This window comes from Semicossyphus pulcher, unplaced genomic scaffold, assembly GCF_022749685.1.
Source record: "Semicossyphus pulcher isolate SPU_LCO1_2020_fin unplaced genomic scaffold, fSemPul1.0.p SCAF_1, whole genome shotgun sequence".
NCBI lineage: Eukaryota > Metazoa > Chordata > Actinopteri > Labriformes > Labridae > Semicossyphus > Semicossyphus pulcher.
In genome coordinates this window covers 13,126,771-13,148,551 of record NW_027211603.1, presented here as the reverse complement: position 1 = coordinate 13,148,551, position 21,781 = coordinate 13,126,771, and the positions used below count along the sequence as shown (strand labels likewise).

The 21,781-nt window shown below is 41.3% G+C and overlaps 1 protein-coding gene across 4 annotated transcripts in view; it reads right to left on the bottom strand.

The window, feature by feature from the left end:
- Nucleotides 1–21,781, bottom strand: part of LOC138587334 (LIM domain only protein 7-like) — a 30,471-nt gene that overhangs the window by 6,215 nt on the left and 2,475 nt on the right. For all 4 annotated transcript variants that reach the window (XM_069657959.1, XM_069657960.1, XM_069657958.1 and 1 more), the window contains exons 3-19: nt 20,468–20,538; nt 19,397–19,466; nt 17,602–17,708; nt 17,048–17,078; nt 13,323–13,436; nt 12,489–12,639; nt 11,565–11,703; nt 8,078–8,137; nt 7,221–7,392; nt 6,639–6,784; nt 6,244–6,427; nt 5,481–6,110; nt 3,447–3,791; nt 1,601–1,715; nt 744–905; nt 436–599; nt 248–311 (exon numbers count right to left, since the gene is read on the bottom strand). In XM_069657959.1, the coding sequence (XP_069514060.1) occupies nt 248–311; nt 436–599; nt 744–905; nt 1,601–1,715; nt 3,447–3,791; nt 5,481–6,110; nt 6,244–6,427; nt 6,639–6,784; nt 7,221–7,392; nt 8,078–8,137; nt 11,565–11,703; nt 12,489–12,639; nt 13,323–13,436; nt 17,048–17,078; nt 17,602–17,708; nt 19,397–19,466; nt 20,468–20,538 (2,725 nt within the window). The remainder of the gene's footprint in view (nt 1–247; nt 312–435; nt 600–743; nt 906–1,600; nt 1,716–3,446; nt 3,792–5,480; nt 6,111–6,243; nt 6,428–6,638; nt 6,785–7,220; nt 7,393–8,077; nt 8,138–11,564; nt 11,704–12,488; nt 12,640–13,322; nt 13,437–17,047; nt 17,079–17,601; nt 17,709–19,396; nt 19,467–20,467; nt 20,539–21,781) is intronic.

The window sequence follows — 21,781 nt, the reverse complement described above, 5'->3', positions numbered from 1 at the left end:
TTAACCAAGCCAAGCACCGGCCACCAAAGCTGCTACCTGAGGAGTTTAAGTTGAAACTTGAATTGTACCTTTCTGTCTGAAAAATTCAGCCCTCCTTCTCTGATTTTTCTTAATAGTATTTTTATAATCTACATCAAAAGGAAAGGTGGATGAGGTGAGGAAGTACATCAGCACATTATGTGTCTTAGGTGTCATTCTTACAGGAGATGTTTGCTTTGATCATTATAGACTTTATGCTTGTTATTACCTTTACTTCTGGCTGCTGTGTGGTTGTCAGGAAACTCTCCGTTCATGACTTTACCCTGCATAACCTGGGCAGGTGAGAGAACACCAACATTCACCTTATAAGAGCCACTTTTTTATCATGCTGCTCTACCAGAGGAAGAGCTTTGTGCATCTACTTTTAACCTGAAGTGATCACTTCCTAAAACTCACATTGTTGGTCTGCCCATTGAATTTTGACACTTTTGTGACTGTGGTTTCTGTAGTGGTAAGGTGATCAGAGTAACCTATCAGAGTGGGCGCTGCAGAGGTCAGATTGAGGGTCATCCTGCTCTGGGCTGGCTGGTTGTGATGACTCCCCTCACTGGTGCTCCAATCTAATGAAAACAACCAGTCATGATGAATTAAAGCGACTGTGAACCAGCGTTTGTGACCACAGGTTAGAGGTTAAAGGTTAAATTATTACAAATAACTTCAGTGGAAGGCAAAATATCACGCTCCTGTTTGCCTCCTTATCTTACCCTTATGGCCATAGCGCCGAATGTCCATGGTCAGGCTGCCGGTTTGCAGGGAGGAAGACATTTTATCCTTCCACTGGGTGTAGTTCATGTGTGCCACCTCAACCCCATTAACAGCCACAATCTCATCTTCCACACACAGCTGGCACTGCTCCGCCGGGCTGCCTGAGGAGGGAAGGACAGGTGTCAGGAAAATGAAGAAAGATGAGACATAAAATATGAAATAAAAAAAAGGTGCAAGCTTCAGAAATGTCTGTTTAGCACAAACTGAGAAACAAGCTGCAGCATGGGGGACAAGGTTGCTGATCTGAGCTAAAAAGTAGGCTAGTAAGCCACAACTACATAAGTGACACCTTCTCTAACACCTTATAAAATATTCATGGCTGAGTTTTAAATCACTGGCCACATTTTGTAAGGTGGTTTGTAGTTTTATGCATGCATAGTAACTGCACATAAAAGTAAGTGAAAATTAACATCCCGGTAACCACATCACTGTCAGGAAAAGCCGTCATTATAAACTGAGTAATAAAGATTTGTAAAGACATTTTTCTTTTTCTGCATAAAATTCAGTTTTTGCTTATTTGCAGCAATATAAGAGTTTTTATGTCTCAGAAACAGAGCAGAGATTTAAGATACTGACAAAGCAAAGACTAAGTGCAGCATTCTTGAAGAAAATATCTACTCAGAGAAGCAAAAAAAAAAAACCTTTTAAGAAACAATGTAGCATTGCAATACCTGTAGCTAACATGTCCTTGTTTCACAATACACAGCTAAAAGCATAGGCTTAATGATCGGTACATTTCCAGTCATACTATAAAGGTGATGTACAAATGTCCAGTAATTGTGGCTCAAAGTCTTACCAGGCTGAATGAACTTGACTCTCGCCCCGGTGGAGTCCCAATGAGTCTGGAAACCGAAGTCTGGTCTGCTGTTGGGTTTAAGAGTAAGGCTCACTCTCATGTCACTGTGATCCACCTGAAACACACACACACGTGTAAAGTTGACACCCTGTGATCCAATGTCCTGTGCTTCCTGACAGAAACTAGATACTGCAGAGGCCTGCTGCACACATAGTAAGGTAGCAGAAACACAGAGAGACTGTTTTGTTACATATCATTTAGTGCAGTTATAACAGCAGTCCTGCAACAAATGCAATCTTTTGATTTGTTATCAGAGATGCTGATTTAATATTGTTTTAATGTTTGTGTCTTTAGTTGAAGTTAAAATCTCACAGATATCAGTTTCTTTTCTTTGGCGGCACCTATGGTGATAAACTGTAATTGCGGGAGCACACAACTCTTGACTTTCCTCGCTGACCATCGCTTTCCTTTTTAGACTGTTTGCCTTCATCTGAGCGTCCAATTCGTTTCTTTTTCTTTGGATTTTCACTTATTTTTGAAGTTGTATCTGTAGTCATCGATCTTTTCTTTGTTTGTTCAGCCATAGTAGATTACTGTTTATTCGCAACACTTGCAGAGAAAAGCAGCCGCTTAGCTCCGCCTACCCTCTCTGGCAGACCAACCACTGCTGGGTGATGGAAAACGTGTCACTAACTGGGCGCCGCTTGTGATTTCGCCACAGACACCCAGTCTATAATACTGCAAATGCAAAGGCTTTCATCGCTGGGCCATAGGCTTAATCACCGTCATGTTACCTCGATAGTGACTTAACAAACATTTATTTACACGAAAATCTTTGAGATAAACACTTTAATGTGTAGTATATTTTATTTAAAAGTGCTAATTCAATCCCCTTTAACACATACAAGGAGGGGAGAATATTACACTGCCTCAAATAGCATCAAAAACTAATAATTATTAAAGATGAGCTGCTTACTCAGAGTGCGTGCACATGCTAGGGATTTCAGGGCTAACACAGGTGTCCCCAATTACTCTGTTGATTAGGATTAGAAAGAAGTTGGGCGGTGCTAGTCTGGGAGCTATGAGAGGTCACCAAAGTCTGCACACTAATAACAACGCTATGAAAAAAGGAATTGAGGTGTCTCACCTCAACAGGTGCTAGATAACTGACAGGAAGTGAAGGAAATGTCAATAAGCTTTTTTCACAGCAGATATTTTGACTTGTAATGGAAGAAAAAAAACACAGGTGACTCATGTCTGTGAGGCAGCATGCACGATAACAGGAACAGTATCACCTAAAGGGAATACAACTATTTTAAGTTATCAATTACACCTGAGCAGCCGAACAGTGCAGAGAATCTCTAACTCGTAAGGTCTAAACACTTGTGTTTCATGACTGTTTATGGTCGTCCACACCCAGAAAAATCACTATAATAACAATAAAGATGTGAGCATCCACACTGATGAGGGCTCCAGCTGTGTCGGTAGCTGAGGAAAATGGATGTTTGGTCTACACTACCAGTTGCTTGTATCGTAATTAGAAAGCTACTTTAACAATCATTACCTTATTGTTTTTCTTAGTCAAACACAGCTCTACACAGCTCTGAGCTGCTTCAAGTGAAAAGAGCTTTAGACTACATGCAGGTAACGCAGGTAAACAGACTTTTTAAGCTAACTCTGGCTCATTTCTTCTTCTATTTAACCGGCACCTTCACTGACCAATAAATGACATTGATTTTATAGGTTATAGAGAGAGCAGTTTAAAAAAATAGATGTATATTCTAGAGACTTCTAAAGAAGAATTACACATACTGCAGCATGTGTGCTGAAAAATAACACAACATACCTTTTGGCGGTCGATGGCTGCATTAAATGGGAAGGTGGAGCTTTTGCTGTGGTGGGTCTGCGGGTTTGAGTAAGGTTGCGGTAGGAGCTGGGTTTGGATGTATGGCTGATGGTGATGGCCATTGGTCTGTGGGGAGGTCTGACTGTAGAGAGTGGCACCTTTCACATCCTCTTTGTGTTCTCTACTGTTCTGCTGCACCTGGTCCTCTTTCTTCTGTGTGATTGCAGCCTGGAACTGCCCCTTCAGGTAGACGGTCGCCGTCTGTCTTTTGAGTGAAGATTCAGCAGGTGAAGAAAGAGATTCCTCTTTCTCGCATGTCACCAGCAGACCCTGGTTGTTGTCTACCTGTTGATGGACAAAAACAACATGTGCTCTGAGTGACAGTACAGTGACATGTGATTAAACCAATGTCGATGAACAAGAAGACAATTGGTAGAGAATGTCTTTAACCAACAAAGGTATGTGAAGATACAATTGTTTCATCTTGCAGTGAGCTGACACTGTTCACAATGGTGCAGCAGCATTTCTATTATTAATGAGGAGGGTGATCCAAGATAACAAGGGTAACACAAACTCACTCACACACACACACACACAGAAAAAGTTCTCATTACATTAACTAAACAAGTCCCTACGCAGACTCTGGAGCACTAAATGTCCATTAAGCCTGGCAACGTCTAGCCTGTAAAATTAAAATTGGCAGGTGGCACATCCTCCTACGCTAAAAGCTCCAGCGCTTTTGGAACTCTGCACAAGTTCAATTTTCAAAACCCGTATCTAGTATTTATCCTTTTCTACCAGCAGATCCATCACCGTAAACAGCAGCATTTTGACAGCATCTTGCTTAAAAAATTGGACACATTTCAAGTTGAAACAGGACGTAAACCCTGAACGAATCGTGGGGATGGGCTGTTGAGAAGTGGTGGTGTTGTTAATATAAATTCCATTAAACAGAGAGTTTATTCTGAGGCTGCCAGAGAGGGAGGGCGTAGTTAAATGGTTACATTTGGTTTTATGTAAACCTGCTTGTATGGTAAGTTACACCGTTACAGTAACAAGAGGCTCCTATTCAAATGTATAAATTATTTCTTATTAGATGGCTTAATGGATAGCCCTCCACACTATCATAACCACATCTATAACCCCTTTAAGTTGCACATTGAGGATGCATTCCTTTATTATGGTGGCAACATGCACATTCAGTATACAAATGCAGCATGATGTCACTGTAATCATCCAAAAATAAACTAAACAAATGCACTGAATTCTACCATCTGAGCAATGTTTGCCAAAATCTCAATTGGACATCATTTTTAGGAAATGTGGGATCGTCAAAAAATATTTATGCCTTTTATGACTTGTTGTTTCTGAATATGGTTCAAGTCTTTTCAAGGTTTGAAAAAAAAAAAATTAAGAACCACTATTTAGGGATTTTTGATACCAATACCGGTTTAAAGGGGACAATGCTGGAGCATTGTAAACTATCGTGTAAGTCTGTGCACTGCTAGACAAACTATTTGATGACACAATTTCTTCATCACCCCAACATGCATTACATGTTCTTTAGAAAAACATTTTTATATCAAAGCATATTGGAGAACATATTGTCCGATGCCAGCTTATATCTGTGATGGGCCCTTATTGGCTGATAATATTTGCCAACTGACATGTTTCCACTTAAAGGTGACTTACTGCCTTTGGACACCAAGATAATATCTAATATCTAAATATCTAATTGCAATTACTTTGACTCCGATATTCCGACTCAGATATTCCGATGAGTATGGTGTGATTTGGGCGGGTATCTATACCAAACAAAGTTATTTGACACTTAGGTCTGTGTATGACGTGTCGGCCAGAACATCTCTGCAGCACAATATTTAAATTACATTTCATTTTGACACACATTTCACTTTTAACAAATATTGCACATATTGCGATTTCGATCAAATTTCTCTTAGTTGTTCAGCCCTAAACTCAAATACATTTTTTCAAAGAGCAACAGTGCTACAGTTGTGTTAACCAAAAACTTACATTGCACAGTCTGGGCAGTGAAGACATTCTGGACTGCTTGCTCCCAAAGGGTCTGGCTGTGATTGCAGAAGAGAGACGGGTTGAGCCTTCAGACCTCCTGTAACCCCGAGGAAGGCTGGCCGAGCCGGACCAAGACCCCGCTCTGGACGAGTACTTGTAGACGCCTGCAGCCTGCTGCTCTCTGGCTTGCTCCTCAGCTGGTTCACAAGATGCTTTCTGGCTCTCTTCCTGGGACTTCTGATGTGACAGGTCGTCCAGAGGATCAGCTCCTGCCTGATTAACTGCATCAGGGCCAAGAGTTGGAACTTTTGGATCCACACAGAATGGAAATTCCTTATTACTCAACATGGATGTATCCCTGGTGGTGGTCGACTCCGTCCTCCTGCTTGGCTGGAGAGTTGTGGTCAGAGTGGAGATTTGGCTTGTAAAAATGTTTTCAGGCAGGGCCGGTTCAGATGTTGGCTGGAGTGGAGGAAGGAGGCCCTGGGCTTTGACGTGTGTCTGGGAGCTGAAGGGGTAGTCTGGAGAAGGTGTTGTAACCCCTGCTCCATCTGAAGCCAGGGAGGCGAAGTGGGTCTCCTCCCCCAAGATGATCCCATCAGACACAGGCATGGCTCCAACTGATGACCCCTGAGAAGAAGTGCACACTGCCTTGTGTTTCCCATGCAAAAGTGTAAAATGAACACATATGTATATCTTAAAAATCTTTTTCTAATAATTTAAATTCTTAACGGGGTTAACAAGAACAAAACTGTAAACTTACCTGAGCGTGTGCAGGTCTGTGGGGGCTAACTGGAGCCGAGGGGCTGAAAGGTGTCTCTGTGGCGTAGCTGCGGGCCAGCAGAGCTCGAGTCCGTGGCTTCAGATCAAAGCTCGATGATTTTAATGGAGGGGAGGTGGAGTAAGGACGAGGGGCAGGGTTGTGTCTGCGTGGTGACTGCTGGTCTCTGGGGGATTGGCATGTAAGGCAAGAAGAGCCAATGTAATAAAAGGAAGCAGAAAAGGTGAGGGGGAGGGCGTGTGTCATATTACATGAGTTCCCTGAGGCACACTTATCTAGCTAGCTCAGCAGATTTTCATACACCTTTATATAAACTCCTGGTCGCAACAGGGTTTGGAGGGGTAAGATTTTCTGTTACATTTATAGTAGGAGCGTACCTCTTTAGCAGTCCGCCTAGTGCTCCAGTTCTGTCAAACTTCCCGACCCCATTGATCATCTGGTTAATGACATGATCTCGGTCCTGTGACTTCCTGCGGGGGTCAGACTTGGTGCTCCTGCGACGGTTCTTCCACTTTGTCAAGTCCTGAAACAAACAACACAACAACACTGACATGACTACAATGTAATGTCAATATTTCAAGGCACAAAACGTATTTTCTTTAGATTAAATCAATAAAAGAAAACCACATTTTAGTTATAATTTAAGGACTCTGGCAAAACCCTTTTCAGATACATTATTGGCAACTCTCTCAGCTTTGTTGCTGTTCTGAAGCTTAATAATATCACACAACCTCCCTCATCAAATAACCAGTTTTTATGGAATTGCAGATCAAATATGTAGATTTCTATTAACTTCCAGGACAACGTAAACCTTTCAGACAGCCAATATCAAGGACAAACTTTCATCCGCTGAAGAACAGAGGAGGCTTTTAAGCACTTAACACTGAGCTACTAAAAGGGCCTTGTAGCGCGTTTGTTATTGTCCACATGTTTGTGTTGCAAGACTTCTCTTCACTTACATCATGCCACTGAGCTTCACTGTCCTTGGCGGCGACATTACACTGGCGTTTGTTTTCTTGATTCCACTCTTGCTCCATGCCAGCGTCCGTGTCCACATCATCGTAAATGGTGCGTCCATCAGGAACTTTACGCACAGGGTACACCATTGGGATGTCAGTCAGTGATTTGCTCCTGGTTCAGGCAGAAAAAAGCAGGATATAATAATGGATACCCACAGTAGAGGAAAATGATATTCAAACACTGAAGTTGCATAAAAATGTCACTTTAGAGCTCCATGCAGCGGCACAAGCACGATGAATAGTAGAATCACAATGCATGCTATTTCACACAGACACACTGTTCATGACAGGCCAGCGTGTTTCAGTATTTACAGCTGCAGCACGCCACATTCTGCATCCAAATCACAGAATCTTTAGCAGAGCGCGAGCAGAGGAGTAGCATGCAAGTCAAGTAATGCAGCAGCCGAATGGTAACAGATGTTGCCGTCTGAATAACACAACAGCCATGACTTGTAACAAATAATAACACTGCAGTGGGCAACAGAGGTAGTCAGATGTGACATTCAAATAACTTACAGCTGCAGTTAGCAGGTGGTGAATAAAAACTGTGACATTACTTGACAAAGACTTTGACTACAAACAATGCCATAGCAGGTGATTAATTTTACTGTCAAGTCGCAGGAAAAATAAGAATAGTGGGAGGTACACAAAGTGCTCAGTCTTCAGGAAAAGAAAAGATTTTTGCAGCCTAATTTCCTCTGTATGAAATCTGAATACTGACAAAGGTAGATGAAGCAAAAAGAAAGCTCAGAGCAGCCTCAGACACCTTTGCTCCAGTTTTAAGCTTAGGGACTCACCAGATCCAGCCAGGGTTGACCTGAACCTGTCTCTCAGGTGTGACCTGGGTTTTATATGCTCTACACAACCAAGGAAACAGACACAGAGACTGATGAACCCATTGTTTCTTCAAAGAAAAGCAACCAAGAGCATAGTAAAAAAAAAAAAGAAGATATCTAAACATATGTATGTTGTAATCTTAAAGATCTCAGCTTCTCTCTTTAGTGGCACCTGTGGTGATAAACAGTAACTGCAGGAGCACATCTCCCAGATATCCAGACAGTGTTGCATGTGTGATGTCAACGGTTGGCTCCAGTTGTAACTGTTGTAACTCACTGGCTTCCCTTTAGACTGTTTGCCTTCATCTGAGCGTCAAATTTGTTTCTTTTTCTTTGGATTTTCACTTATTTTTGAAGTTGTATCTGTGGTCATCGATCTTTCCTGTTTTACTGTTTACTCGCAACACTTGCAGAGAGCAGAAAAACTTTACGCAGTGTTAGCTCCGCCTACCCTCTCTGGCAGACCGAAGAGTCGCCACAGACACCCAGTCCATAATAGTACAAATGCAAAGGCTTCCATCAGTGGGCCATAGGCTCAATCACCATTGCGTTACCTCGTTCGGCGATAGATAGTGACTTGACAGACATTTATTTAAATGAAAATCTTCAAGATTATCCCTTTAAATAAAAAAAGGCAATGTTATTTGACAGTTAAAACACCCACAGCTTTACTACAAACCTGACAAAAACACTGAAGATGTTGGCAGAAAGGAAGCCTTAAATACCGAATAACATCTTAGTCAGTTTATTGACCCCACTCAACACACTTTATTTTTACACTTACAGTAATACTCACACAGAAAGTAAACTGGAAAAAACACTTTGATAGCCGTAACAGAATGATGGTATTTATAACACCTTTTGCACCAGCTCAACAGTCATCTGCTAAACCATTATGAAGTAATGAGTCAGTCAGCACGGCGCTGTTAAAACGTCCTCACCTCATCAGCAGTGTAAAAAGGTGCCAGAGTAAATGCCAGATAATTGGACATGCAGTATTTGGGGAAACATTCATCAGCAACAGTACAAATTCAAAGCACATTTACTTTTCACTACAAATTTGTAAGGCAGCTATTTGATAAACAGAGCAGCATTTGCACATCTTAACCAAATTATTTAGTTTGCTGATGGATTAGAGATTTGCAAATGCACCAGAAACAGATGCATTCAGTGCAGTACACCACAAGTAATGAGCAGAACTGTGTTAGAGCTTGTGTCAACAGTCTGCACTGCATGTATTATCTATATGTTTATGTGTGGGGGTTAGCAGTGGATCTTCAGTGCAGGGGCGAGTGTTCTGGCTTGGAGAGAGTTTCTGGGAGATGGTTCTGAGGAGCTCCAGAGATGTTTTGTTCAGTTGCAGACGTCACAAGCCAGGACAGGAAGTCCAACTCTTCCTCAGAGGAACGCAAAGCTTTATGGCTGCAGAAAAATAAAATCAAAAGGCATGAAAAACAGAAGTCATGAGCTACAGACACAGAAAGCCTTCTGAGTAAATAAGATAAATATTTACAATGTTTGTGTTACGCAGGGTTAGCTCATGTCACATTAGCCCTAGCTCTTTCCTTTTGCATAGCAAACTAGGATTTAGTTTGCTGTTGCAGTTAAGCTTCATTAATGAACAGTTTAAATACTTTAGCCAATAACAATCAACACATTTAACCACACGCCGTCATGTCACAAAGGTTACACAAAAAGTTTCATTAGATTTCAGTTAGTCAGACTCCAGCGTGCAAACTCAGCCATGTAATGTTTCTGGTGTTTTCTTCTTTAAAATTACCAAAGGTTATTTGCTGTTTAATTAATGCATCAACATTATTGCACATACAGTAAAGCACACAGCAAAAGTAGAAAACTGCTGCTTAATTTTTGCCTAGTGCAAGTTAAAAGTAAGTCTCGAAGCTTTCACCGTCTTGCATGAGATGTAGTAAAATCAGCCCACAGACCTTAAGCGTAGCATTTTACGATACCATGGTCTTCTCTGGGAGCCGAGGTAGATCGTGCGCACGTGAGTCTCCTCTTCAGGTGTCCAATATCGCGGTAAGAAGCGGTCGCAGTCGGGGTTGGTGGACGTCTGATGAAGCGTCTGCTGCACTCGTCGGAAATACAAGTCGTCCAGGACGGGGTCCGGGTCGGTGTAATCATCCTCTGAGTCTTCCTCGCTCAACGCTTTGAGGAAAAGATCTTCATCGAAGACAATCTCAGGGGAAGACATAGTGAGGTGGGGTTGAGGAGAGATAGGAGCATCTTCAGTGCTGCGGCAAAGAGTGGTACACCCACATCTGTTTATTTACAGCTGTGGTGATGATGAGGCAGACATAGCTTTGGATCAAATAATTACACCAAATATCTCAAATGAATGCAAGTATGTAGGACAAAGTGACCATGATACAGGCTTCAGGGTTATATTACTATGGTGACTAGAGACCAACTGGCATAACAAACTTGCTCAGGAGGCCAGTTGGTTAAAAATTAAATTACTTAGAGTTTAAAAACAAAAGAAAACTCCAACGCACTCTTTAAACAATTAAATTGCCTTTATTGTATTGTCATGGTCACGTTAAACCTAAAAACAAACCCTGACATGTTTCAGGGAGTCACTCCTGTCTTGTTTTTTTTGGCTACATGTTTCCCTCTCCAAAGAGCTCTTCATGCTGACTCATGTTGAGTCCAGGAAGCTCCTCACCTGTCGGTTTTAGACCGCTTAGAGTTTTGTCTTAATAACTTCCTTCCACAATTATTCACAACAAAAAAACTTTTATCAACAATAAGCACTCGCTGCTGGTTAATCGTACCAAACAAGTGTTCTTTTTAAAATCACAAATGAGTTCTAATGTAATTATAGCAGGAAGAAAATAATTATACAAGACTCAAATGGAATGAATGGAGTATGCTCTGATCATTTGAATTGCTCTGTATGAATGGTGCTTTATAAATTGCCTTAAATACCAAATAAACATGAAAGTATGACCACCTTGTGAGTGTTGTCAAATTAGTTTGTCTCATTTTTCCAGCGGTTTTCATGAAAGCATTCCCGCCGCACCAATTTAATTTATTTTTGTGTGAAGAGAAAAGGACCCAACTGGAAATTAATATAATAAAGCCAAACGTTTGATTCTGAACCAGTTACGGCCTGATCTGAGTTCACAGTGAAATTTGCCTCACACAGCTTTATGATGACAGATGTTCCCGTATGTTACTGTCCTCAGTACATCATTAACATAACTGAAAGATTATTTTATGAAGTTTACATTCCACATAAAGGATGCATATTTGCAAAAGTACTTACAAACGAGTTCACAAGTACCTGACAGTAGTGACAGTAAGAGTAACTGAACGTTAAAGAATAATAACACAATTCACTGCAGACAGTCCTTCAGCAGCTTTGGATGAGTGAGTTAGTAGCAGCACGTGAACTATTTGTACATTAGAGACACATTTGCAGTACCTGGCGAGAATTCCCTCTTCCTCCCGTCCTTGTTTTCTGCGTAGGAGTGGCGGTGGGATATAACCTTTGTTGTGCTGGGTCAACGGCTGTGTGGTCTCCATCTTGAACACCTGCTCAGCTTCCGCGTCACTTCCACAACCTTGAGATGGCACAAATGTGATAAATGAGCAACAGAAGAGAGAAAACTTTGGAGAACGAGGAAGGGTAAGCTGAGGCAAAAATCAGTTAAAAGAAAAAACACTGTCTTTTGATTAAAGGAAGAGTACGTCTAAATATCAGTCATCCCCTAAAAGTTCTTCTCTGTTCTGAGTCCTTCCACAGCCGAGCCTCTAGCGAGCGATGTGTCAAATATTTCACCCTCTACCCTCTCCCACACTCACACAAACTTGTTTCACCACAGTGTTGAACTTGCCACAATCTGTCACTGACCAAACAGCAAAGTGACGACTCAAAGAGTCAGAGGATCAGCAGCTTTCAAAAGGTTGTTTATCCAACAAAATTAGGACAAATTGATCAAGTGTAAAAAAAGAAGAGTCAAATATGGATTTGTCAAAGCATGAGGTTTAAACATATTTCTGTTTTGTTTTCTTCTTCTGCAGATTGGCTGCAGCAGGTAGATTGTTTGCGGAGAAGAACTGATGCCTTCCACTGTGGAAAAAGCTCTAACAGAAGGTGTGTGTAGTTGAGGAGCATTTCTATCGAGACCAAAGAAGAGAGCCTCTTGCTGCACCACACTGCATTAAAATCGTGTTCATAGCAAAAGAAAGGAAAGAACAATATCGACTGCAGGTTTAAGTGATATTAGCTGACTGCAGTGCAGAAACTTTACAGTCAATATCTTCAGAAGTGGAACAAAAAGGGATTCACGTTTTAGGTGTTATAATAATAGAGTCGAAGGAGACTGCACGGAGGAAGTAAACATACCTTCACTGTTTGGTCGCAGTGCTCGGGAGTCGAGAGAGTCCATGCCGTCCACAGAGTTCGACAACCTATAGCTCGGCCTCTTGTGCAGGTATTCGTCTTTCTCTTGGTCCCAACTGTCTTTCACAGACAGATTACTGCCCTCATCCAGAGCCTGGATGAAGAGGGTGGAGTTATTGTAGATATAAGAAAGAATTACAAAGAACTGAAACTGTGTTTAAAGACCCCCTACAGTGAAAATCAGGTTTTTAACCTTGTGAACATCTCCATGTGGTGTTCTTCATGTGCTACAAGACATATCAGGGACAACATAAGCAGTCATCTCCATGGCTGGGCCTGTCTGCTTTTAAACTGCAGTGTACCAAGGACAGGCTGAACAACACGTTTTTAGATTGGCAGGTTTGAGAATCCCGTTAATGGACAGGGTGACGCTATACATATCATTATGTGTAACCTATGGCAACCACTTCTACATTGCGCGAGCCAGCTGTAACCGTCATCGCAATTTTTGCAAACTTACTACTGACTACTAACGTTAACTTTACTGTTACCAATTACTACATTTCAAGCTAGCTACGTTTCAACAAGTTGCAGATACACGATGGCAGAGACGTGTTTTGTTTTTGCGGCGGAGGGAGCGGTTGTTAATGTGCATAGTGGGCGGGGCCTATGCAGATTTAGGAATTTTTAATGGAGGGAGAAGGAGGAGATGCCTTGGGAGGGTTTTTTGCAGAAAAAAAAAACATATCAGACACAATTTATTATTTCAAGCAGAGCATTTTAGATGTCTTAAAACATGACTGGAGCTGGTCTTTAAAGTCCAGAGGAGCAGCTTACCTTGGACAAGGCCAACCCTAACAGCCCTTCAAAGGCTTTGAAGTTAAGCTGAGGGCCGCTGTAGAAGGTGTCCGAGTGAGCCTTACGTCCCAACCAGTAGATTGTGATGAGAACCTGAGAAAGGATCGACAAAAGACGTGCATGGAGTACAGAAATAAACCTCTTTGTCCTTCAGTGCTTAAAAGGAAAGTGTAGTGTTTATGTAATTTTAACTTAGTTTGCTCAGGGATGGATATGGTATACCTTTAAATACCCGACCCAGACAGAGATTCCTGGTGCCTGATAGACGTCATGTCAGGCTTTAAGCTCAAAGCTAGAACCAAAGGGATTTATCTTTACCTGCTTCTAATGACCAATGCTGATAGTAGAACCAATATTTTCACATTTTTGTGAATGTATCAGTTATTATCACAGTTTTTACATTCAAAAGAGGTGAATAACCTGTAGTTTATGCACACCTGAAGGTTTTTCAGTGCTAGGAGATTTAAAAAAAAAAACACAAGTACTGCATTTTGCACAACATGCAAGCCAATATATGCTGATATAATTGTGATGCCACATGGTGGCACTAGAGGAATAGTCAGGAAATTTGCCTTTTACGTAGATTTTGGGTTGTTGTCGGTGTCTGTGAAACAAGTGACCTGCTGGTAGTGCAAACTAAACAGTGAACGCATCCCCAAAGTTTATGAGATTCATACTTTGGTCATACAATAGTTTCAGAGATATTACAGTCTAAGAGGGGGAATTACATTACCAAGCCAGTATGCTAAAAATGTTGTAAAATCAGTCTGCATATAAACAGACTTTTGAGTTTCTCCTTTCTATACCACAGGACGAGATACTGTACGACTTCAAAGAGAATCAGCCATCAGAAGGCTACGTGAGGCGAGGTACGAGACCTTCAGAGACCCCCACTGATTCTGAATACTGACAGTGTGTAATAAAACCATTAGTAAAGACAGCGAGTAACTGCCTGTGAAATGTGGGCATGCACCTGACATTTAGCGTGATATTATTTCAGCAACAAAGTGTTTCAGACAGGATTTGCTTCTCATTTGCCTCGAGGCGAGGGGTGCTTTCTCAAAGGCCTGCTTTTCTCCCTGACAGAGAAACACTGACATACAGTGATGCGGAAATTCCTTTGCAACACAGGCGGCTGCTCCGTTTTATCTTAACACAGTCATCATTGAGCAGTCAGAAAGTAAAAATCTATGTTGCGCCTTGAGAGATGATGAAATCGACTAAATATTTAAGAGCACAATGCTAGTTAGATGAAAGGATGAGAATTTTGAGTGAGCATGATGTGGAATCCATACAGACACATTTATTACCAATCAGTGTCTTTTGCGGCTGCCTTAGCGCTCAATAGAAGCATTCACTGAATACAGAAGTCATCTCTTGAGTTCTAACCATCAGTGTCAATGTATGGTGACGGTATTTTCTGATCTTTCAGGGCAAATATTACAGAGATCTACTTTGTGTAGCAGTTTTTCTCAAAGAGCCTTTTCTGTTGGCTATCAAAGCCTGTTTGAGTCATTGACGCTAAAATGAGCTTAAGCTTCCGCTCTTTTGTACAACCTCAGAGTAAACAAGCATTAAGCTCTCATATCAGCCTGAAGCACAGGGACAGGACGTGTTTTTTATTCTCTAATAGCTTACAACCTGCCTCATGACAAGGAAATCATCAGACGGCATAAAACAGTTCATCATAGGTTAATCGTATTTAACGCTAGTATTTTAATTCATAGTAAATACTTAGAAAATCCTTAAATCCCTCATCAGCTCCTGTCAACAAGAATACACATCAGTGTTGTGCTTTATATTTAGGGATACTACCTACTTTTTATTTCCCCCTCTTAACCCTGCTGATATCTAGACTTTTTGGGCTTTTTATGCCCTTATTGGTCGAGAGGACAGTGGGTAGTGTCGGAAACAGGGGACGAGAGAGTGGGGGATGATATGCAGCAAAGGGCCCAGGGTGGGAGGTGAGCCCGGGGCCACCGCATTGAGGACTGAGCCTCTGTATATGGAACGTGCGAGTTAACCACTGAGCTAAATTGGCGCCCCACAGTTTCAATAAATAATCATGATATTCATCATTAGAGCAGACTGTGGTATCACATTTAATTAGCATGGTTGGAGACACGCTGAATTCACATCTATTGGGAATTGTTCAGATGAAGTACATATTAAGGTTTAGGTCAGGAAACTCTTACTTCATGTATGTGATTTGTTTGCATAATCTTAGAATGTAAAAAGTTTCAATGAGCACAACAAGATAAAAAAGAACAACATCACTAACGACCAGTTTAATTCATGTCAAATCCTACATCTCCCTCGGTCACACTCTCCGGCCTTTCCAGTCGAGGCAGATGGCTGCTCAACATGAGCCTGGTTCTGCTCAAGCTTTCTGCCTGTTTAAAGAACGTTTTTTCCTGCCACTGCTGCCAAGTACTACTCGTGGTGGATTTGTGTTGGGTAAGTTATTTACAGGCAATGTGTTACAAGGACTGTCCTTAGGATGAGGCCGATGACAATGTGTTTGAAAGCAGGTGTGCGCTGCGGATGTGGGTGAGGACAGCAGACGAGCAGCGGAGGAGAAGCCCCGCCAACTCCCCGAACAAAGAGCCGTATAGAAAGAGAGTAGCGTCAGTGGAGGTCCAACATGCTCCATGATCCACCATTGCGGTGTCGCAACTCTCTCTCTCTCTGTCTCTACGGCTGTGTAAGTACCGTCACTTACTCACTCACTCACTCAGTCACATACAGACCCGTGTGTAGGGCTGACCCCGGCAGTCAGCCAAAAAGATTACCGTCTAGACCTGCTCTGCTCTGTCTTGAGATAATTTTTGTTATGATTTGGCGCTATACAAAAAAATTTGATTGATTGATTTGATTGAGATTAGGGTGAGAAGACACTAATTTCACACTTCTAAAGCTAATGACCTCCATTAAACTGTAAAATGGTGAAAAATCTAAACTGCAGAAATCAAAAGCTAAAACCAGCTCATGTGTTGACCCACATAATACAGAAAGTAATTCTTGGTTAACGTCAATGCACTCCTCTTGTTTGGTGTGCACCAACACATGTCAACACAAACCACATTTTGTAAATCAAGTCTGCATCATTTTTTGTGTGTCTGGTTAGAGACCGGCAAGAACTCTGGATTTTGTTGAACGCAAATTGACCCTAATTGGTAAAACTGAGAAAGAAAAAACACCCATTTGAAAAAGAAAGAGCTCTCTGACAAACAGCCTCATTACTGGGACCACGTCCTCAGCTATTGTGCGATTCAAATGAGGCTTTCCGGATAAACTCATCAGCTATGAAACATGTTAAATACCAGCGGTGCACACAAGCGTGTGCGAAAAACAGGACTCACATGTTCCACACACACAGATCACACAGGCATGAGTAGTGTATTTGGGAGGCATGGGCTTACAGATACAGTTTCCTGCATAGTGATAACACAATAGCCTCCATTATGGTGCACATCATGTGGGGTGGGATTATTAGTATGAGTCCATGACCATCATCACTCTGACTCTGGATGCTGGTGGTGTGTTAGCATCATCGTCAGTAGTTAGATCAGTGTGCTACACATACTGGGAACTGGCCCGATATGCGAGTACATTTAATGCTGTTGTTTACTTGTCTTATCAATACAAATGAATGGTAGAAAAAGGAGGAGTGTAAATGGAGTAATGATCCTGTTCAAACTTACATTTTTGAGTCTTCTGTTGGTCTCATCTCTTCTAAAATAAAAAGGAAAGACAGACATAAAAGTCGTTAGAGAACATAAATGTTCCTTATGATATAATGCAAGTTACAGTCTGACTTCATGAGCGGTTATAAAACTAACATGCAATTTATATTGTAATGAGATAGAGAGCTGTTGGGGAAATAATATGAAGTGCCATCTCATTTGCAAAGTTACTTATCAACATTAAGAGAGAACCGGCTCTATCAACTTGTATGACTCAGCAGCTTGTCAGGCAATGCTCATATCTTTATAGATGCAAAGCAGCTGTGACCCATGCACGCACTTTCAGCACAGGGATTGCAGTCAAGATACCTAAGGGTTGAATGTGCTCAGCACAGCCGATACAAACATATTTCACAGCACATTGATGTTTACTTCCATGCACTTGCCGACTGAAAGTGGTTTTAGTTTTAGGATAGAAGAACTCAACAAAAAAGGTTTTGGGCTTCCAAAAAACACGCCAATAAACATGTTGTACCCGCACCCAGGAACGATGAAATGAGAGTCAAGCTGACCTGAGTGTTGCTCGAGTGGACAGGTCCTGCAGGTCTCCTGGATGAAACAGCTGAGACACATTGAGCCCCAGTTTTGAGCAGGCTTTCAGGAAGACACTCACATTATCCTGCAGATTAAAATTACACAGACAGCAAAATGAGATGAAAAAAAAATAGAGCATAAAGAGAGCGACTAGGCAATAGGGCTGCAAGTTAATGACGGAGTGATGATCTGATATTGATTACTGGGTAGTCAATTTTATGATGCAGTGGTATTTTAAAGTTTGTTTAAAGAAGCATCATGTTATTAAGAGTAACATGATGCAACATGTAAAATGTCTTTACTCCATTAAATGCAACCAAAAAGGTGACAAATCCCCTCATTTTGAGGGAAGTGACTTTTGGCTGAACTGACACATCAGCTACAGCCTCTAAAATCTGCTACAGAAATAAGCATTAATTGTGGGTGGATCATTAAAATAGGCTGTTGTCTTGAAGCAGTGCACTTGGATCGCTGAGTGCAGCCTGTAATATAATGCTCAGTTCATGACATTCTGCTCTTCCTAGCTCTGTTAGCAGCTAGCTAGGTAGCAAATCAATACTTTAGGCTGAGACGAGGCCCTCTAACTCAACCATGTCAGCTTCTACTCCATTATTGTTCGATATTATTTTACTGATAAGAAGTAATTTTGGAAACATCGTAAATGTAGGTTCTCTTAATTAGATAGGGAGGGTGAGTCAGACAATTTGTTGGCATTCTCTAGTGGCAAAAAGACGAACTGCAGGATGTAGGTTTGAACTGATGGACATAATAAAGGCCCTGATTTTAGTTTCAAGATAAAAAATATTAATAATGAACAATAATTCTGTCTTGTTTTTTGTATCTACCTATAATCTGAGCTTCAATTACCATGCAAAGACAACAACGGCCTCCAAATAAACAGTGTTAAATGTTTGAAATGCAACAAATAGATTGTTTAGTCTGTACTTGTTTAAATAGCAATTTGAAGTGTAGAAAATTAATGTAGACACCAGTGTGGTCCTTTGGTAAATGTCAGCAATGATGTTAAGTTAATTTAAATAGTATTTAATAGGTGAAAACGTGCAAAAACCACCAATATTGTCCTTTAGGCTGTCATTGTAGCTGCTGATTCTATGCTGCATCTCACACCATCACTCCAGTTCCCACTGTTGGGGGCTCTGTCTATTTACTGCCCTCTGATGGGAGGCTGCAATTGATTTTTCCCTGCCCTTGCTTTGGGCAGTTTAGGCAATTATACTTGTATGGTGCCATCGAAACACAGCCTGAAGCCGGAATAAAAAAATCAGCATTTGCATTCATGACCAATAAAAAAAAAACCTTTACATATTCAGCAGTTGGGTTGTCGTGCTGAAATGCAGTTTCAAGATCGCTCAGAGTGCAGACACACGGTCTCTCAGTGCCTTTAACAGGAAACCACACAATGTGGCTCAACTTCCTGGCTGGCAGGTACATTCTGATTTTCTTATGAAATGGTATCACACACACCATAAACACAAATTTTACATGCTTTATTTTAAACAGGCAATAACATAAACTGTACCTACAGGGTTATATTTGTAAGGTACCTGTCTCACACACACACACACACACACACACACACACACACACACACACACACACACACACACACACACACACACACACACACACACACACACACACACACACACACACACACACACACACACACACACACACACACACACACACACACACACACACACACACACACACACACACACACACACACACAAAGAACTGTAAGACACTCACCAGGCCAGCGATTGGAGTCGACAGCCTGTTTACCCTCTTAATGATTCCTGGTTTCAGCTGGTTGATCAAGCTATAAAAAAGAAAGAATGTTTACAATCAATCCAGCCTCATGGTGCACATATTTGAGAGTCTATATATTGTACACACTCAGGTCCAAATCCCCCCAAAAAACAAAAAATATTTGCAAAATAATCCTGGGTTTAACTTCTATTTTTGTTGCTCTTTTGTATCTGACAGCTGATGTTTAGTGAGCACTGTGGAAGAAAATGGCAGCTTCTTACAGTCCACAGAAAATGACACATAAAGAGACAGTTGTACAGAAAAATGATTTTACATTTAATTTATTTGTTTATTTTGATCAGCCTTCACTTTAAACTTAAGAAATTAAGCTGTGACGAACCTGATAAAAAATCCTGACTACACTTTCTAACCACAAATTTGCACAGTGACTTAGCTTGAATTCAATTACCGTAAAATTTGGTGTATAAGACGCACTTTTAATACATTTTTAAATCTAAAAAGTGGGCTGCATCCTATATACTGGTGCGACCAATATACCATTATAAAATGCAGAGAGGTATTTTACCATGATGATGGCGCTATAATCTAGCTAAAGTTGTCGGTTGTTAAGTGGTAACGTCAAACCTCAGCATTAAATTGTTTCCGGGTCTGAGCCGCTACAATGTCTCATATTTACAACATGCCGCAGTGCTGTTTTGTGTTTTCCTTGCTGTTTTAAGCGCTTCGTCGCCATTGTAGCCCCCACCCTCACAACAATCAACGTTAGCGTAGCCTTCAGCACCGGTAGCTAGCAGGATTGCAAACTTGACATGGCAAAAACAGATGGTAGGCTGTAAACCGTGTGTGTTTTGAATGTTTGAAATGAAGATAAATTGAAACAGTGTTGACATAACTTGTATAGACGTTTTCATTCTTAAATACCCATTTCTCATCTGGGATACCCCCAAAAACAGACTGCGTCCTAAATTCCAGTGCTTATATTCTGGATTTTACAGTAAGTGCAAAGTGTGGAAAGTCACCAAACATTCATTTCAGAGCATCGTTACTCACTCGCAAAGCAGGACTCCATTCTCCAAGGCAGCACGGAAGTCGTTACAACCAAACGATTTTCCAGTCACTTCCTAGAAATGAAATTAAAACAAAGCAGCATATAACAATGTTCAGAGTGAAATTTTGCAACAGACATCGATACAAGGGCAGAGGATGGGCAGTGGAGTAGGCAAATGTGTTTTTGCTACTGGAGTGTAAGAATGAGCACAAACATAAAAACTGGGATGGAAGCAGACATTAAAAATGGATGGATGGATGAGGCAGGGCAGTTCTGCTGACTGTGCAGACGCTCGCTGCTCTGGTGATTGTGTGTGTCAGTCAAGTTAGGTAAACCGCTTTTGAACCAGGCTGTGGTTAAGATACTTTACAAGCTGCTCTTCTGCTGTCCGAGCTGTCGTGGTGGATTAGGATAACATAACTGAACAGGAGCCGAAACATACAAGTAAGGCCCCAGGAGTTTTAAAATCCTAACCCTAAACACAGGTTGCATCAAAAACACAAAGAGAAATTTCACTGATATTCTTCTCTGTGACCTCAACATGCACACACTACAAGATGTGAAAATAATGGCACATCACAACGGCATATTGTTAGGATTGTAGTGTACGCTAGAGTGGGCCCCTACTGCCTCACGTGACATCATACGAGATCACGTGAGGCAGAAGGTGCCCACTCTAGCAGATGTAAATAAAACAGAGAGTGACTACATCCTGCTGCAATGCTGCTCTGCAGGGGGGAAAACAAAAGCATAGGCTGAACAAGTGTAGATAAGGTAAGGTTTGGGGAGTTGCAGTCAACACAGGTTCTCTTTTCTTTAACTGGAGATGAGATTGTAATGGTTATTGTCCTGTCAACAGTAGCATGCTAGCTAACGTTAGCCTCATTGCTAGATTGTTTACCGTAGTTTGGAAACACCATCACTGGCACCACCTTCTTATCTCCATTTGTGTTACATGTTTAAAAATAAAACATGTTTGATATTAGCAGGATGGGTCTGAAGAGCTATTCAGGAGGTTTAAGAGCAGAACTGTAAACCCTTAAGATAATCTGAGCTGAACACTTGTACCGACCACAGGCCCAAACCAGATTCCTCAGGTATAGATATGCCCCAAAACTCCTGTCGTCTGAGCCTGGCGTTAATTAAGTAAGCTGGGTGCTGTTGAGAAAAATCCTCCAACCATTGCACAAAAACAAAGCTCAAATGATCTCACTGTACAAATACACACAAAATATCTATCAAGCTAAACAATGGGCCATTTAAAAGAATGTATGTGGACAAACATTCCCACTAAACAATTGAAAATATGTTTTTGG